Raw genomic sequence first — 13,152 nt, 5'->3', positions numbered from 1 at the left:
AAACAGAAACACCCAACCAGCAGAAAACACACAAAGAAAGCAGCGAGAAAAAACAAAAATATGCTTTATCTGAATTGGTATGTATACATAAATTTCAATTAATCTTTTTTGTAAATGCAGATCACCTGCATGTCACACATGTTGGCTTTGCTTTCATCCGGTTTCACCATCATGTTTCTCTTCTGCGTGATAAAACAAGGCCTCATAAATTACATGAGAAGGGAAATAGAGTAGAAGGTTGTTAACACAAAACCTGAACTTAAACCACCTCCTGTACCTGTCGAATTTGATTTACAGCTTTTGAGTGATCGCCTGCTGTCATCTTGTCCAGAAGTCCATCAACCCAGAGCTTGGTAGCACTTCCACAGTTTCTGACAAAGTCCTGTATGCTTTACAAAGAAAAAATGTAAAAAAAAGAAAATCAAGTTTAGATTTCATTTTAACAATATTTATATTTACTTTTTTTTTTTAGAATAATCACTATGGTACCTCAAAGCACACTGTACCCCAGTGTCATCTCCGTAAGCTGAGTATAGCATATCTGTCTCGTCCGACTGCAGGTCTGGGAAGACGGAGTTCTTCTGAAGGCTTTGTGTGTTGTAGGCACTGCTAAGAAAAGTCACTGCACCAACCAAGAAAAGCAAAAAAGCAGAAAGAATCTGTTTAGAACAGTGTTTGTAAAAGCTCAAAAACAGTACAAGTCCACAAAGACCAACCTTTATGTCTGCGGTCATCTTTGAAACCCAGTGTTGTTAATCCAGGCAGAAGCTTATTTGACAGAGAACTCAAATCCACTTTATGGGTTTCCTCTTCTGAAAAAAAAAAAGAAAAGAAAACACACATAATTATTATGTGACACAAATGGAGTAAATTATACATTGGTAAAAAAAAAAAGAGTTTGGAATACATTAAAAATATAAATATATATATAAAAAATCACCAACCTTCTGCATCAGGATCCAGCTGATTTACAACAGTATATAAAATAGAAGTGTCAGGCTCTTTACGCAGAAAACCCATCTGGAAAAAAATAAAAGGATTTGGTTTTTTTTTCTGGGTTTCATAAACTTAGCATTTATTTCCCACATATGACAATGAGAGTGATGGGACACCTTGGAGTTCGGCATGTATCTGTTGATGCGGTCCCGCGCTTCATCGGCTGAATGTTCAACCAGAGCCACAACGTGCTCCTCTGCTGTGCTGTCAGTGAAGCTGCAAGCACTTCCCTCTGGTTCAAACATGTAACTTCACAAGAAAAATGATAGAATAACAATGTCACTGCAAGTGTTTAACAGAAGCAATGAGTTCTCAAAACATTTTTTCTCCATTTGATCATAAACTTGAACTTAAAAAATAAAAACAACATCGGTATCATTACTGTAACTAAAAGGAAACACCTGATGGCTTCCTTGTCTTTGACTGGTTGTTTCCTCGACCTCTTTGTTAATTCTGCAGGGATGGGGATCATTTCTGGAGGGGGGAGATCAGCTGTCAGGTCTTCATCTCCTAATATGGCTGCTTGCTGAGTGAAATCCATGTCCTGCAGAAAAGACATGCTGCGCTTCAGAGCCAAGAGCCGATCCTAAGCGCAAGGTAATAACCAAAAATTTAAAAACAAAAACATAAAGGATTAGAACAACCTCTTTAACTCTATATAGATCAATTATTTTATACATCTCGATAACGTATGAAGGCATGTAACTAAATATTGTTTATAAGTTTAGGACGCAATTGAAAACTTCTCTGACATCATACCTTGCTCATCATCTTGAATCCTGTATGCAGCAGCTTCTTAGCCGCCTTGTAGTAGACGGTTTCTGGTCTGTTGTATACCATGGCGTTGTCACACATCAGTTTAAAATCCGCCTGAAGAGACGTGGAAAACATATTTTCTCTCATATTTTCTCTTTGGAGCTTAACCTTGTCAAAACAAATATTCCACATTCCAACCTTGGTTTTGAAAATGGGATTCTCCTACCTTGAATTCTGTCACCGTGTTATATTCATTATTTCGTATTTTGTCCTTCATGGTGCTGAAGTCCATGGGATGCTTGATGATCATTGAGTAACCAGGAGCAATTGCATCAGTTACAGGAAATGCAAAGAATCCATGGGGATCCTTCCTGGAAAAGAATGACATGCCATGACATATTTTGGAATTTTTCAAAGGTTTAATCTTTTTCAAGCTTGCATTAGTGCATCTTCCAGTTTGAAACCATCAAAATAAGATACCTATGGTAATTCTCTCCTGTTGAGACTGACCAGAAAAACAAAAACAAAGGCTGTGTCCAAATCCCTACCCCATCCCCTAACTACTGAAAAACTATATAGTGTGGGACTATCTAGTGCCCTGGATTTTAAAAGCAATTCAGAGACCATGTTCACTACTTTCTTTATTTTTTTAAACGCCGAATATGACGTCATCGAGTTCACAAAGTGAAAATCTAATTGATATGAGCGTTTTGCGACAACTATATATGAAATGCAAAACCTACATAAACAGTCCATCCCACATAAGTTCCTACCATCATTTTAAAATGTTTATTTCTGAAGATTTCAACATCTGAGTATAGTTTTAAAGAATTTGTTGAAACTACGTGACTCTTCATTCCTTACCTTTGCAACTGTCTCAGAAAGTGCTCCAGCAGTTGTTGACGAGGGGTAGACTCATTCTCTGCATTGGATAAAAGAAAGTGTGAATGAGTGAGTGAATAAACACATCAAACCAAAAAAGGACTTAAACAAGACTTAAAAACCAAAACTTACAGCCACTTACTGATGTTTATGCATATGTTGAATATTTAAATGGGTATTTCATGTACTGATAAGGAATCCTGGACACTCACCTTGTTGAGTGCGACAGGCTCTGACTGGCCGATCTGCTTGCTGTTCGATTTCTACTTTCACGGTGGGGTGAAAATCCTCCACCTCATCCTCCACCTCACACCTCTCTTTCTTCCTCTTCTTCTCATCTGGCTAAGGAGTCATAGAGAATGTTTGTCACTCCGTAAATCCTTTTTTAAAGATGTAGATAAAGATATAACCTCAGAAATTAGATTTTTTTTTTTTGTTTACCTCTATTCCAATACTTAAACTTTTGGGCAGTGTGAATGGTTCAACAGGTACACCAACGCTTGCATCAGCCATAGCTGCTGCCTCCAGTTCACTCTGCTCTCTTTCTCTTTTCTTCCTCTTTTCCTCCTGCAAGGTTAAAATTATATTCAATTTTAACTACCAAGCAGTTTAAGTAACAGAAACCACAGTTCCTCTTTGTACCGACCTTCCTTCGCCTTCTTTCTTCATCATCCACATATTTGTCTTTGTCTTTCTCAGACTTTTTCTTCTTCTTTTTCTTCTTTTCTTTGTGGCGCTCTCGCTCATGGTCTGATCTGTCATCATAGTAACTGGAATCGTGGCCGGAACCAGAAAGCTCTGTCACCTCACTTCCACCAACTTTGAGTTTGATCTTCAGGGGCTTTTCAAGGGTTTTGTCCTCAAAATCTACAACAAAGGCAAAGAAAGTTACAATAGAATTGGATAGGGAAGGCCCGTAGTACAAACACAAACCACAAAAAAGTAGAGTGCCAATCTCTAGAGGTATTTAATTATTGCAGCTTTCCTACATAAATCCTCTTTAAGATAAGTGTAACAGGTTTGGCTTTTTATTTTGTTGACCTATTCAAACCCCTTTTCTGTAAATGAAAGTAACATTTCAAATAATATTTTCCAAACTGGATTTGGTTGCAGGTGTTAATTTTGCACAAGTTAGTCAATAGTCATAATGTAATATTTCATTGAAATACCTTACCTACTTAGTTGAAATACTATTTTGATGTATAGGAAAAATATGAATGAATGTAATAATATATACATGTTGGATTAATTCTGACCAAAAGGAATTATAACACGACATATAATGCATGAAATGTATGATGTATGAGACATTTCTAGAGTAGAAGGTTTTAATACATCATTGACAATATTACGATTAAAAAGAACTCAACAAAAATGTTTGTTTTTTTTAAAATCAGGTTTAGTGAGTTAAAAATGCATCTCGGGTATAAATAATTATAATGTTAATAACGTGATACATTGCTTTGTTATAACAATTTAGGGTACTTGTTGCTATTATTGTTAGGGTAGAAGATGTCCATGATAGAGTGAGGTGGAAAAGGATGATTCGCTGTGGCGACCCCTGATGGGAAAAGCCGAAAGAGAAAGAAAGTTGCTATTATTGCTGAGGAGTTTAAATTGAAAAATGAACATAATCTACAAGAATGAGAGAAAGCAATTTAGTAAATTTAATAAAACGTTGTTCAAAAATGTTATTCTTTGCCGTTTAAGTGGGGTTATAGTAATAGTTTAGTCCTGACTTATGTTGGTTTGAAGAGAACTGCAAAGCAAATGGTTATTTATGATTCTTTTCTTTTTATTTATTTATTCGTTTGCATTTTTTCCAAAACATGTCATCAAGATGCATAGATGCCTCAGTAAATATGATCAAAGTGTAAAATGAGCTAATTATTAGGACAGTTAATGCTAATAATTAGATCTCTCATTGGTTCCAGAAGTCCGTCAGCTAAGAAGGCTACATAACGTAACTAGCTGCAACAAGAAAAAATCCGCCTAAAGCTAAAAGTAAATTGTATAAGCAGGTACCACCAACTGTTATCCATTCCGGTTTGTGTTTCTTGTGTTTCTTTCCCATGGTTACGTCTTAGAAGTTCCTGTTTTACTTCGATTAACCCTCCGCTGATGGCTAACAAATCGTTTCAAGACAACAACGTTAGCATCATTCAATTTTTAGCATCAACAAGAAGAAAGCGGAAGTACATTCCAACCTCGCTGAAGTACATCCGGTTCAACAGACAAGCGCGCAAGATTTAACCGGTTTTCTGAGGCCCGCGGTTGTTTAAAGATTTCTAACGTCGACTGATGTAATTACTTTCTTTGATAAAATAAATATCTTAGTTAATCTTACTTTTGTTGTTAGTGTGACAGTATTGTATCAATGATTAGCTAAATAAAGCATAGCTGATGACAATATTAGCAACGCAGAACAGCACGCTAGCTGACTTAGTTAGTGAAGGAAGGAGTAACTGTATGAAATACGTTTTCGCCTGTCTGTCAGATGTGTCTCAGATGTCTAACTTTTGTTCTTTTGTTAGATTAAGCATTCCAAGAATGGACGGGGATGAAATGGACGTGGCAGTCAAACAAAAAATAAACGTAGAAGTGCACGTGAAGTCTCTAAGGTGAGTTCTGCCACAATAAACATTAAATTAAATCCATATAATTTCCCCCTATAATCTTGCGAAACTACAGTTAGATGGGTGTCAGAGGCACTGGCTAATATGATATTAAGGTTGACAAGTAAATTCATAGTAGTTCGTGGTAAAAACCTTGCTTGTTTTAACACCATGAAAACCACATTTTATTACAAATATACAATCAGCTCAGAAGGTTCAAGCATTTAAGGAAGTGCAATACAACTACCAATAGACTGAAATGTATTTCCTTATATATTTTATTTAAATTTATGCAGCTTTAAACCGTTTCATCTTGCTCTCTGGTGTGTTTTTTTCCATTGGAGTAACATTTGTGAAGCAGCTAAATAGTATGCTAAAGCTTTGGTATTTTGTATGTCCAATATTTGTTAATAAAGAATTTAAAAAAAATAGTATGCTAACGCTGTCACTAACAAAATCTCTGCATTTGTCTCTTGTCTTGATGTAAACAAAAACATTTTTTGATAATCACGTTGTCAGTGTGCATTGATGGTGTGTCGTTATGCATTGTCTGATCGTTTGTTTGTTTGTTTGTATTCCAGCACTGCCAAAATGTCTGAGGTGAAGACGCGTGTGCAAACACTGCTGAATCGCCACAGGACGGTGTTCGGAAACTACAGATGGACAGAATTTGATGATGAGTTCCTCTCCAGACATGTGGAATCTGTGTCTATACTTGACCTTGAGGAGATGATGGCACAGGTTGGGAATTCTGTTGTGATTTTGACTGCTTTGTTTGTAGGCAGCTGCTTATTTTTGCCTAATTTTCTTTTCCCGTCGCAGCCCCTTGATTTAAAGAGCTGCGCTGTCTCTATTTACATTTTTACACTGAATGAAGATGGACCGAGCATGCTCAGTTTAGAGGAGGAAGAGCTTTCTGCTGCAAATCATTGGTTGCTGCCAGCAGGTAACTAAATATATTTGTTATACTCATTTTACAGTCCCTGTTTACTTTTCCTTGCATGAACTGCTATGCACACATTGGAGACCTGCTTTTGTAACTGACCAAACTATTACAGCTGCTTATCTGTTTATAATTTTCTTTTAACAGTGTGTGTCAAACACCTAAAGGGGAAACATACATACATTTCTTTCTTTATTTACTGTGGTTTTTCACCGTCTTGACAAGCTGTTTAAAAAAAAAACATCACCACTTTAATTAAAAAAATGAATAAAACTGAAGTACTCCTTTAAAGATTTTATAAGAACTATTCCTTTATCTCATATAGTGAATGTTTACTAAATGAGATGTTGGTCAGTTTGGATTCAAATATTCAGCTTTAAAAAAAGATCAAAACCTGTTGTGCAGCTAAATCCTGTGATTTAATATCAACCATCAAGATTGCAAACAGGTTTTGCACAGTTGTAGATTGAGCCATTGCTGTAATAGGTAGTGTTAACCTGTTAACCTCATTTATACCTTTTTATAAAGAGAAAAACTGTATACTGTAGTTTCTTTTGTCTAATAATAGGCAAAAGGGCTATCCCTCCATCTTCTACTAGCAAAATGTTCGGATCTTGTCTGCATTTTAGTAAATTTTCATTTTTTCTAACAGCTGAATTTCATGGAATCTGGGAAAGTCTTGTTTATGAGACTGGAATCAAATCAAAGGTAAATATTTGAGCAGTAGTTTACCAACATTAAAGTACCAACTGGTTGTTTTTCCTCTCATGACTGTTTTACTGAATATTAAAGTTGTAATCTTCCAGCTTCTGGACTATGTCACTACAACAATTTACTTCTCTGACAAAAATGTTGACAGCAACTTAATTTCATGGAATCGCGTTGTGCTGCTTCATGGTAAGTTCATTATTCAAATGTTTTTGTAATTACAGCAAACAGATGTGTGTGTTTGTGAAATGATGGTGCTCGTGTGCGTCTTCAGGACCCCCAGGCACTGGAAAAACATCACTGTGTAAAGCTCTCGCCCAGAAACTGTCGATCCGGCTGTCCGATCGGTAAGACTGTTGCTGTTTCACTGATATGGCTTCCGCTTTCACAAGCCCTGCTTATTTCATTCACTAAACCTCATGCCCTTGCAGGTATTCCTATGGCCAGTTCATTGAAATCAACAGTCACAGCTTGTTCTCAAAATGGTTCTCAGAGGTACACCTGGCTTTTTTTTGTGTGTGTGTGTGTATCATGTAAACCCTTTTTCTGCTAATCGTCACTTCTTTGTTACAGAGTGGAAAGTTGGTCACAAAGATGTTTCAAAAGATTCAAGAACTGATTGACGACAAAGAAGCTCTTGTGTTTGTTCTAATAGACGAGGTAAGATCTGACTGACGTTAAGGAACTGTCAGCATCAACAATAGGTGGACTGGCTTTCTGTTTACTTGTGTAGGTGTCCACTGTTAACAAACACCACTGCTTTTAATGGCCTGATGTGTTGTGAGTAGGTGGAGAGTCTGACTGCTGCCAGGAATGCCAGCCAGGCAGGAACGGAGCCATCTGACGCCATTCGAGTGGTCAACTCTGTTCTAACTCAGCTCGACCAAATCAAGCGGTCAGAAATCAGAGCGCCACTTTCATGTCTTTTCTCAAATCGTGTGAAACTCGAGTCATTTGGATTCACTCTTGTGTTTCAGAAAACTACCTGGAAATGCATTCCTTTTTATTGTTCCTCATTTTTTTTATAGACATTCGAACGTGGTGATCCTCACAACATCCAACGTGACAGAAAAAATTGACCTGGCGTTTGTAGACAGAGCTGACATCAAGCAGTACATCGGACCTCCGTCTGAGAAAGGCATCTACAACATCTTCCTCTCTTGCCTCGAGGAGCTAATGAAGGCAAAATATCTGATTTTGAGGCTTACTTGGAAACATTAAGATTTTTTTTTTTATAAATAGAAATAAAAACAAAGTAACTTTAATGTCTTTTAGTTTAAGGTCACCTTGGTTTTTGCATTGCTGATGGCTCTGACAAAGAGCTGCAGAATTAGAATCGTTAAACAGTTTATAGTAAAGTTATTTAAGCTGTAATGGGAGTACATTTCTTAAACTGGTTTGTGGTTGAATTCATTTTAAATTCTCCATCAATTTTTCTTAGGTTGCAAATCAAAAGAAAACGGCGACATTTTAAAAATTGTCGCCCACCACTGAGATTAAAATGTAAAATATTTTTACATGAACCATCATTACTATGAAGAGCTGTTTAAAGGCAAATACATTTCAATAAATATATAATAAATATCTACCAAAATCCAACTTGTAAACAGAAATGAAGGATCTGCAAAAACTATTTTTGCTGCATTTTAATATTTGATTTCTTTCTCCGTCTGTAGTGCCAGATCATCTGCCCCCGGCAGCCGCTGTTTACCATGTATGAGCTGGAGACTATGTGTTTCGCTAACAGTGAGGTGTCTGAACACAGCCTGCGGCTAATGGACATTGCAAAGTAAGGTGTCCAATGGTGTAGATGGCTCAAGTCACAAGCTCAACACCCTCTGATGCCGTTTCCTTTCTATTTTTTAGAAAAAGTAAAGGCTTGAGTGGAAGAGCACTGAGGAAATTACCTTTTCTAGCCCATGCACTCTTTGTCAAGGTAAGCATTTGCTTTTTAGGTTTCATGGGCATTTATCATTTTTGAATGTTCTTTTGTTATTTTACAGACACCAGCTGTAACTCTTGATCAGTTTCTGGATGCCATGAGTCATGCAGTGGACAAACAGAGAGAGGAAAAGGCTGATCTGATCAACGGTGTCTGAACTTCTAACGCACCCCAAAGGCTTGTGAGGCGTCCGCCTTACAGCTGTCGTTTCTTCGGTTTATTCTGTTCTTTTGACAGACATGAACTAAACCTTGTTTTGCATTTTTGTTGCCCATAACAAAGGATTTGGTCAAGTTCTGTTGATGTTGGCCCTAAAAGGCCAAAATGTTGTTTGTGTTTGCACAAACATGGACTAAGATGACTGTAACTTTATTTTCTGACAGTTGGGTTTTGTTTAATGGTAAAGCAACGTTGCACTAGTTAATGCCAGTTGTTTTCCACTATCATTGTGGGTAGTTGTGAGCCTCAAGGGATTTAAGTGGCTTCTTCTTACTCCTTTAAAATGCACAAAAAATCTCTAAAAAGCGTTGAGCTTTTTGACATTTTAAGTCTTTAAGTCTTCTTTTTGGCATTTGACCTGATTCATTTTTGGCATGCTTTTCATTTCAATTGTCATAAATGTCTGCATAATATCTCTTCATGTTAAGAACATACCCCAAGCATGCATTGTTGAAATGGTGGCTAAAATGTTTGTTTTGTTTATAATTTCTGCCTTTATAATAGAAAAACATTATTTTACTGTATGGGTTCAAATGTTCACTGTATATTATATATAACATTGTAATAAAAAAATGTCTTAATCCTTGTGTCTCTAATGGTGCTGTGATATGGCACCACTTGGTGGCGCACAGTAGCTGTTGTACTTCTACACATCAGTAGCACGGTTTTTATTGCAGTCTGTTAGTAATAGTTCAGTGTTGATCACAGTAAAGGCAACAATTCCAAATAGTAATGACAAACAAATGTATTATTTCTAAAAAAGTTTTTTGATTTAATGGAAATTGTTGGTACTTTTAGACATCCAACTCCTTTTAACTTTATTTAATGTTTCAGGCCCCTGCTTCATGATTCTAGTGATAAATGGTAAACTTGAAGAAAGAAACTTCTATTCAAAGAAAATGTCAAAGTTTACATTAATAGATCAGTGACCCCCAAAGCTCCTATGAACATGTTTTGCATTCTGTGAACGCACCGCTGCTTTGCATGTCAGCTTCGCTGCTGAAACAATGCGCCCTTTGTTTTGTTGTTGGCAATGCTTTTTTTTTCATTCCACTTCAAAAGGTTGGTCCTGTGGGCTGTTCCTGAATGTAAAAGAAAGCAAACAAATGAATTCATCATTATGAACACGCTCTAGGCATCGTCTGACATATCACTGTCACTTTTTCAATGACTTCTCTTGGCTAATTTGAAAAAGGATTGATGGCTTGGATTTAACTTTTAAACAAGTCTGTCATGGAGATAAAAGGAACGTTATAAACTATTCAAAGCCATCTCAGAATAGGATTTCCACTTATCGGAAATGTTTGAGTCGGGGCGTATAATTGCCATTTGGGCTAATTATCCCTTTACAGACACAGTGCTTCTTTTTAGACACAATGTTTGACCCGTTTTTAAATTTATTGAATTTTTGTGAGAAAAGTTAACTTTTTTCTGATCAGCAGTCACGTGAATGAAAAGTGGGCAAAAGGAGAGCTGAAGGGATGGTAAATAAAACCATAATTGTTCTTTCTGGAGGCATGTTTTTTTTCTTCTTTTTGACAGAAGGCTATCCAAACAGGCAGCTGTTAAAAGCCAATCAAGCTACTAAAAGATTAAAAGTGAAAAGCCTCATTGTTACAGGATTTAATTACAGTTTCAAGCTGTTCAAAAAGTGAAAAAAAAATAAAAGTTTGTTCTTTCAACTTTTGTCCAGTCGTTCAAAGCAACCAAAAAAAATACCTCAAATGCCCCAGAATCAAATTCAAAAGAAAGATTTATTTAGAAAGGTGTGCTTGGAGAAAAGCAACATATCATTGTCTGAGATGATGATTAACATTGAGTTCAAAGTTTGAGACTGTGTTGATTACATTTATAAAATTCTCTCAAATTTTACGGCTATAATAATCCCTGTGCCTGGCAAAAAACACACATAATGAAACTCCATAAAATTTAAACTGTCTGGGTTTTTCCAGCTCTTCATCTTCATAACAGCCTTTGATCATAAACCCATACTTGTATCCAAACGAACAATTTCCCTGAAAAAGACAACCACAGCTTTGTGTCTGTTTCCAGCTCCAATCAAACCATCTGAAGCTATTGTTTCTAAGGTCTATTGACATTTCTCTGCCCCATACATTTGTTAGCCATTAAAGCAGAGTGTTGCAAGGTGTAGGAGAAAGAAGAAAAGGATAAGGTAGCTTGTAAGTAAAAAAAAAAATAGGCAGAATCCTGGGATTCTCTCTGCATAAGGAAACGGTGATAATTAGGAACTGCGAGCAGGATCAAAGAAGACTGCCATGAAAGAGCTATGCAAATGCCTGCTCATCCTGTCAGCCACAGCCAGTGATCTAAGAGACTTAGACGGAGACTTGTTGGGAGTCATACAGCAGACAAATTGACGGAGGGAGCTGAAAAGTAGCACTTCTCATTTATTAAGGTATTGTAGTGCTGCATCAGTGCACTAAATGCAAAGATATTGTTTTTTTAGCTATCTTTCCATGCACACCCCCTATATTTAAGCAAAAATTAGATTTTTTTTATTTAACAATGGAACATGAAGTGCCTGAAACAGTTTATGTCCACATGTAGAGATCAAAACATCTCTTCAGCATTTCAGTTGAAAGAAATTATTTTTCATCACTCCTAAAAGTAATTTTATTGTGTAAGAAGGCTGGCATGATGAACTCCCGTTCATTCCTTTCATTGAGCCCTGTCTGAACACCTCACCAAAGAAAACAAACAGTAAAACAACCAGAAGCATTTGATGTTTGGTAGATTAAATAACTTGTTCTTCCTGGTTTTCCTCAATAAACAAATAATTATCTTTGGCATTTGTTGTGCATAGACAAAGATAAAAGAATCTCTACATATATATTGTGTTTGAGATGGCTCTCCATGAAACAAGTGGCGTCATTGAAGTATTTATGCAACTGTGCTATCATTCCTTTGCTGGATCTTTACTGCTGCTGAAGCACCCAACTGTTGATGGTCCTTGCTGATTCTGGCATATCAGATGAAAGCATTGTTTGGAGAAAGATTTTGTCTTACAGGTTTAGTTTACTGCTTGAGCTGCATGATAAGTTGACTGGATGATAAGTTGACTGGAGGTTCAACTTTGCCCTCAGCAGGGAGTACGCCTCCCATGTTGTCCTGTCATAAGGACAGGGATGGGCATAAAGTCTCTTATGAAGATGAACTGAGTGGATAGAGGCTCCATAATTTGGTCTGATTGAAATCTTAATCAAAACAGAGGGTTGCTTCTATGCAACTTTGCAACTATGAAATGCAATAAATTCACTGCAAACATCAATATTGATTTTTAAAAACAATTACTTGATCACAAGAAACGTTCCTGTTATCAGCTTTATAGAGCCGCCAAACCTGGAAACAGACAGTTAAGTTAAAAATAACATCTACCAGAACACAAACTGTATTACTTCAAAATAAATGTCATTTGGTTCTGATTTAGAGTGATACAAAGACCTACTATTATTTTAGTTCTTTACTACCACCAAAAACAAACATACTAATATTAAGAAAATTTGCATTTATCATATTGATTTATTTTTTATATAAAAAGATGATTCTAGACACATAAAATGCTAAAGTTAAAAGATGTTTTAACCTCTAGCTATTTAACTTTATGAAACAAAAAAAGCTGTGTTCGATGTTTAAGTTAGCTGTTGGATACATTTAAAGGGTTATGAATATTTTCAATCATTCGAGTTTAAGTTTATTGATAAATGTGGAAGTTAAAAAAAAGAAAAAAGAGTTTTCTGCAAGGGACCTGTATTATTATTACTATTATTATTATTATTAAAGATCTCCAACAAGGTAAAATTTATATATATATATATATATATATATATATATATATATATATATATATATATATATATATATATATATATATATATATATATATATATATATATATATATATATATATATATATTTTATATATTATTATATATATTATATAGATTTTAGGTATTTAGGGTGTGCTAGTAGAATAAGTGGTACTAACTGCTCATATGTACCAACAAGGATGTTTTTTATTTTGAAATAATATCAAAGCGGAAGTGTCTTTGTTATTTTCCGCTTGACCCCCG

General features: G+C 35.9%; 2 protein-coding genes across 5 annotated transcripts; one reads left to right on the top strand and one right to left on the bottom strand.

Annotated features, from left to right (window-relative positions):
• Positions 1-125: 125 nt before the first annotated feature.
• Positions 126-4,830, bottom strand: brd9 (bromodomain containing 9; the record flags this gene model as incomplete). 4 transcript variants are annotated; one of them, XM_023964309.1, is given in 14 exon segments in its annotated part: positions 126-182; positions 278-389; positions 490-622; positions 717-812; positions 945-1,020; positions 1,113-1,245; positions 1,398-1,582; positions 1,756-1,866; positions 1,979-2,123; positions 2,617-2,674; positions 2,847-2,976; positions 3,076-3,201; positions 3,281-3,501; positions 4,660-4,830. In XM_023964309.1, coding segments are annotated over 14 exon segments (1,632 nt in total), but the record flags the coding sequence as incomplete, so codon positions are not given.
• A 5-nt stretch (positions 4,831-4,835) lies between these two features.
• trip13 (thyroid hormone receptor interactor 13) lies at positions 4,836-9,642 on the top strand. Its single transcript, XM_004077843.4, has 14 exons — positions 4,836-4,937; positions 5,169-5,255; positions 5,831-5,990; positions 6,072-6,195; positions 6,845-6,900; positions 6,999-7,089; positions 7,175-7,247; positions 7,332-7,395; positions 7,474-7,560; positions 7,689-7,795; positions 7,929-8,082; positions 8,577-8,689; positions 8,767-8,836; positions 8,904-9,642. Exons 2-14 carry the CDS (start codon positions 5,185-5,187, stop codon positions 8,997-8,999), a joined length of 1,266 nt encoding a protein of 421 aa, XP_004077891.1. The 5' UTR covers positions 4,836-4,937; positions 5,169-5,184; the 3' UTR covers positions 9,000-9,642.
• The last annotated feature ends 3,510 nt before the right edge of the window (positions 9,643-13,152 follow it).

This window comes from Oryzias latipes, chromosome 16, assembly GCF_002234675.1.
Source record: "Oryzias latipes chromosome 16, ASM223467v1".
In the NCBI taxonomy this organism is placed as follows: Eukaryota; Metazoa; Chordata; class Actinopteri; order Beloniformes; family Adrianichthyidae; genus Oryzias; species Oryzias latipes.
This window is presented reverse-complemented; position numbering and strand designations above follow the sequence as displayed.

Excerpts from the sequence above, each read along its gene's own strand:
- trip13 (XM_004077843.4), top strand. The coding sequence starts at position 5,185 with ATGGACGGGGATGAAATGGACGTGGCAGTCAAACAAAAAATAAACGTA. Across the intron at positions 5,256-5,830 it reads GTGCACGTGAAGTCTCTAAG|CACTGCCAAAATGTCTGAGG; the intron begins GTGAGTTCTGCC and ends TTTGTATTCCAG. Across the intron at positions 5,991-6,071 it reads TTGAGGAGATGATGGCACAG|CCCCTTGATTTAAAGAGCTG; the intron begins GTTGGGAATTCT and ends TTCCCGTCGCAG.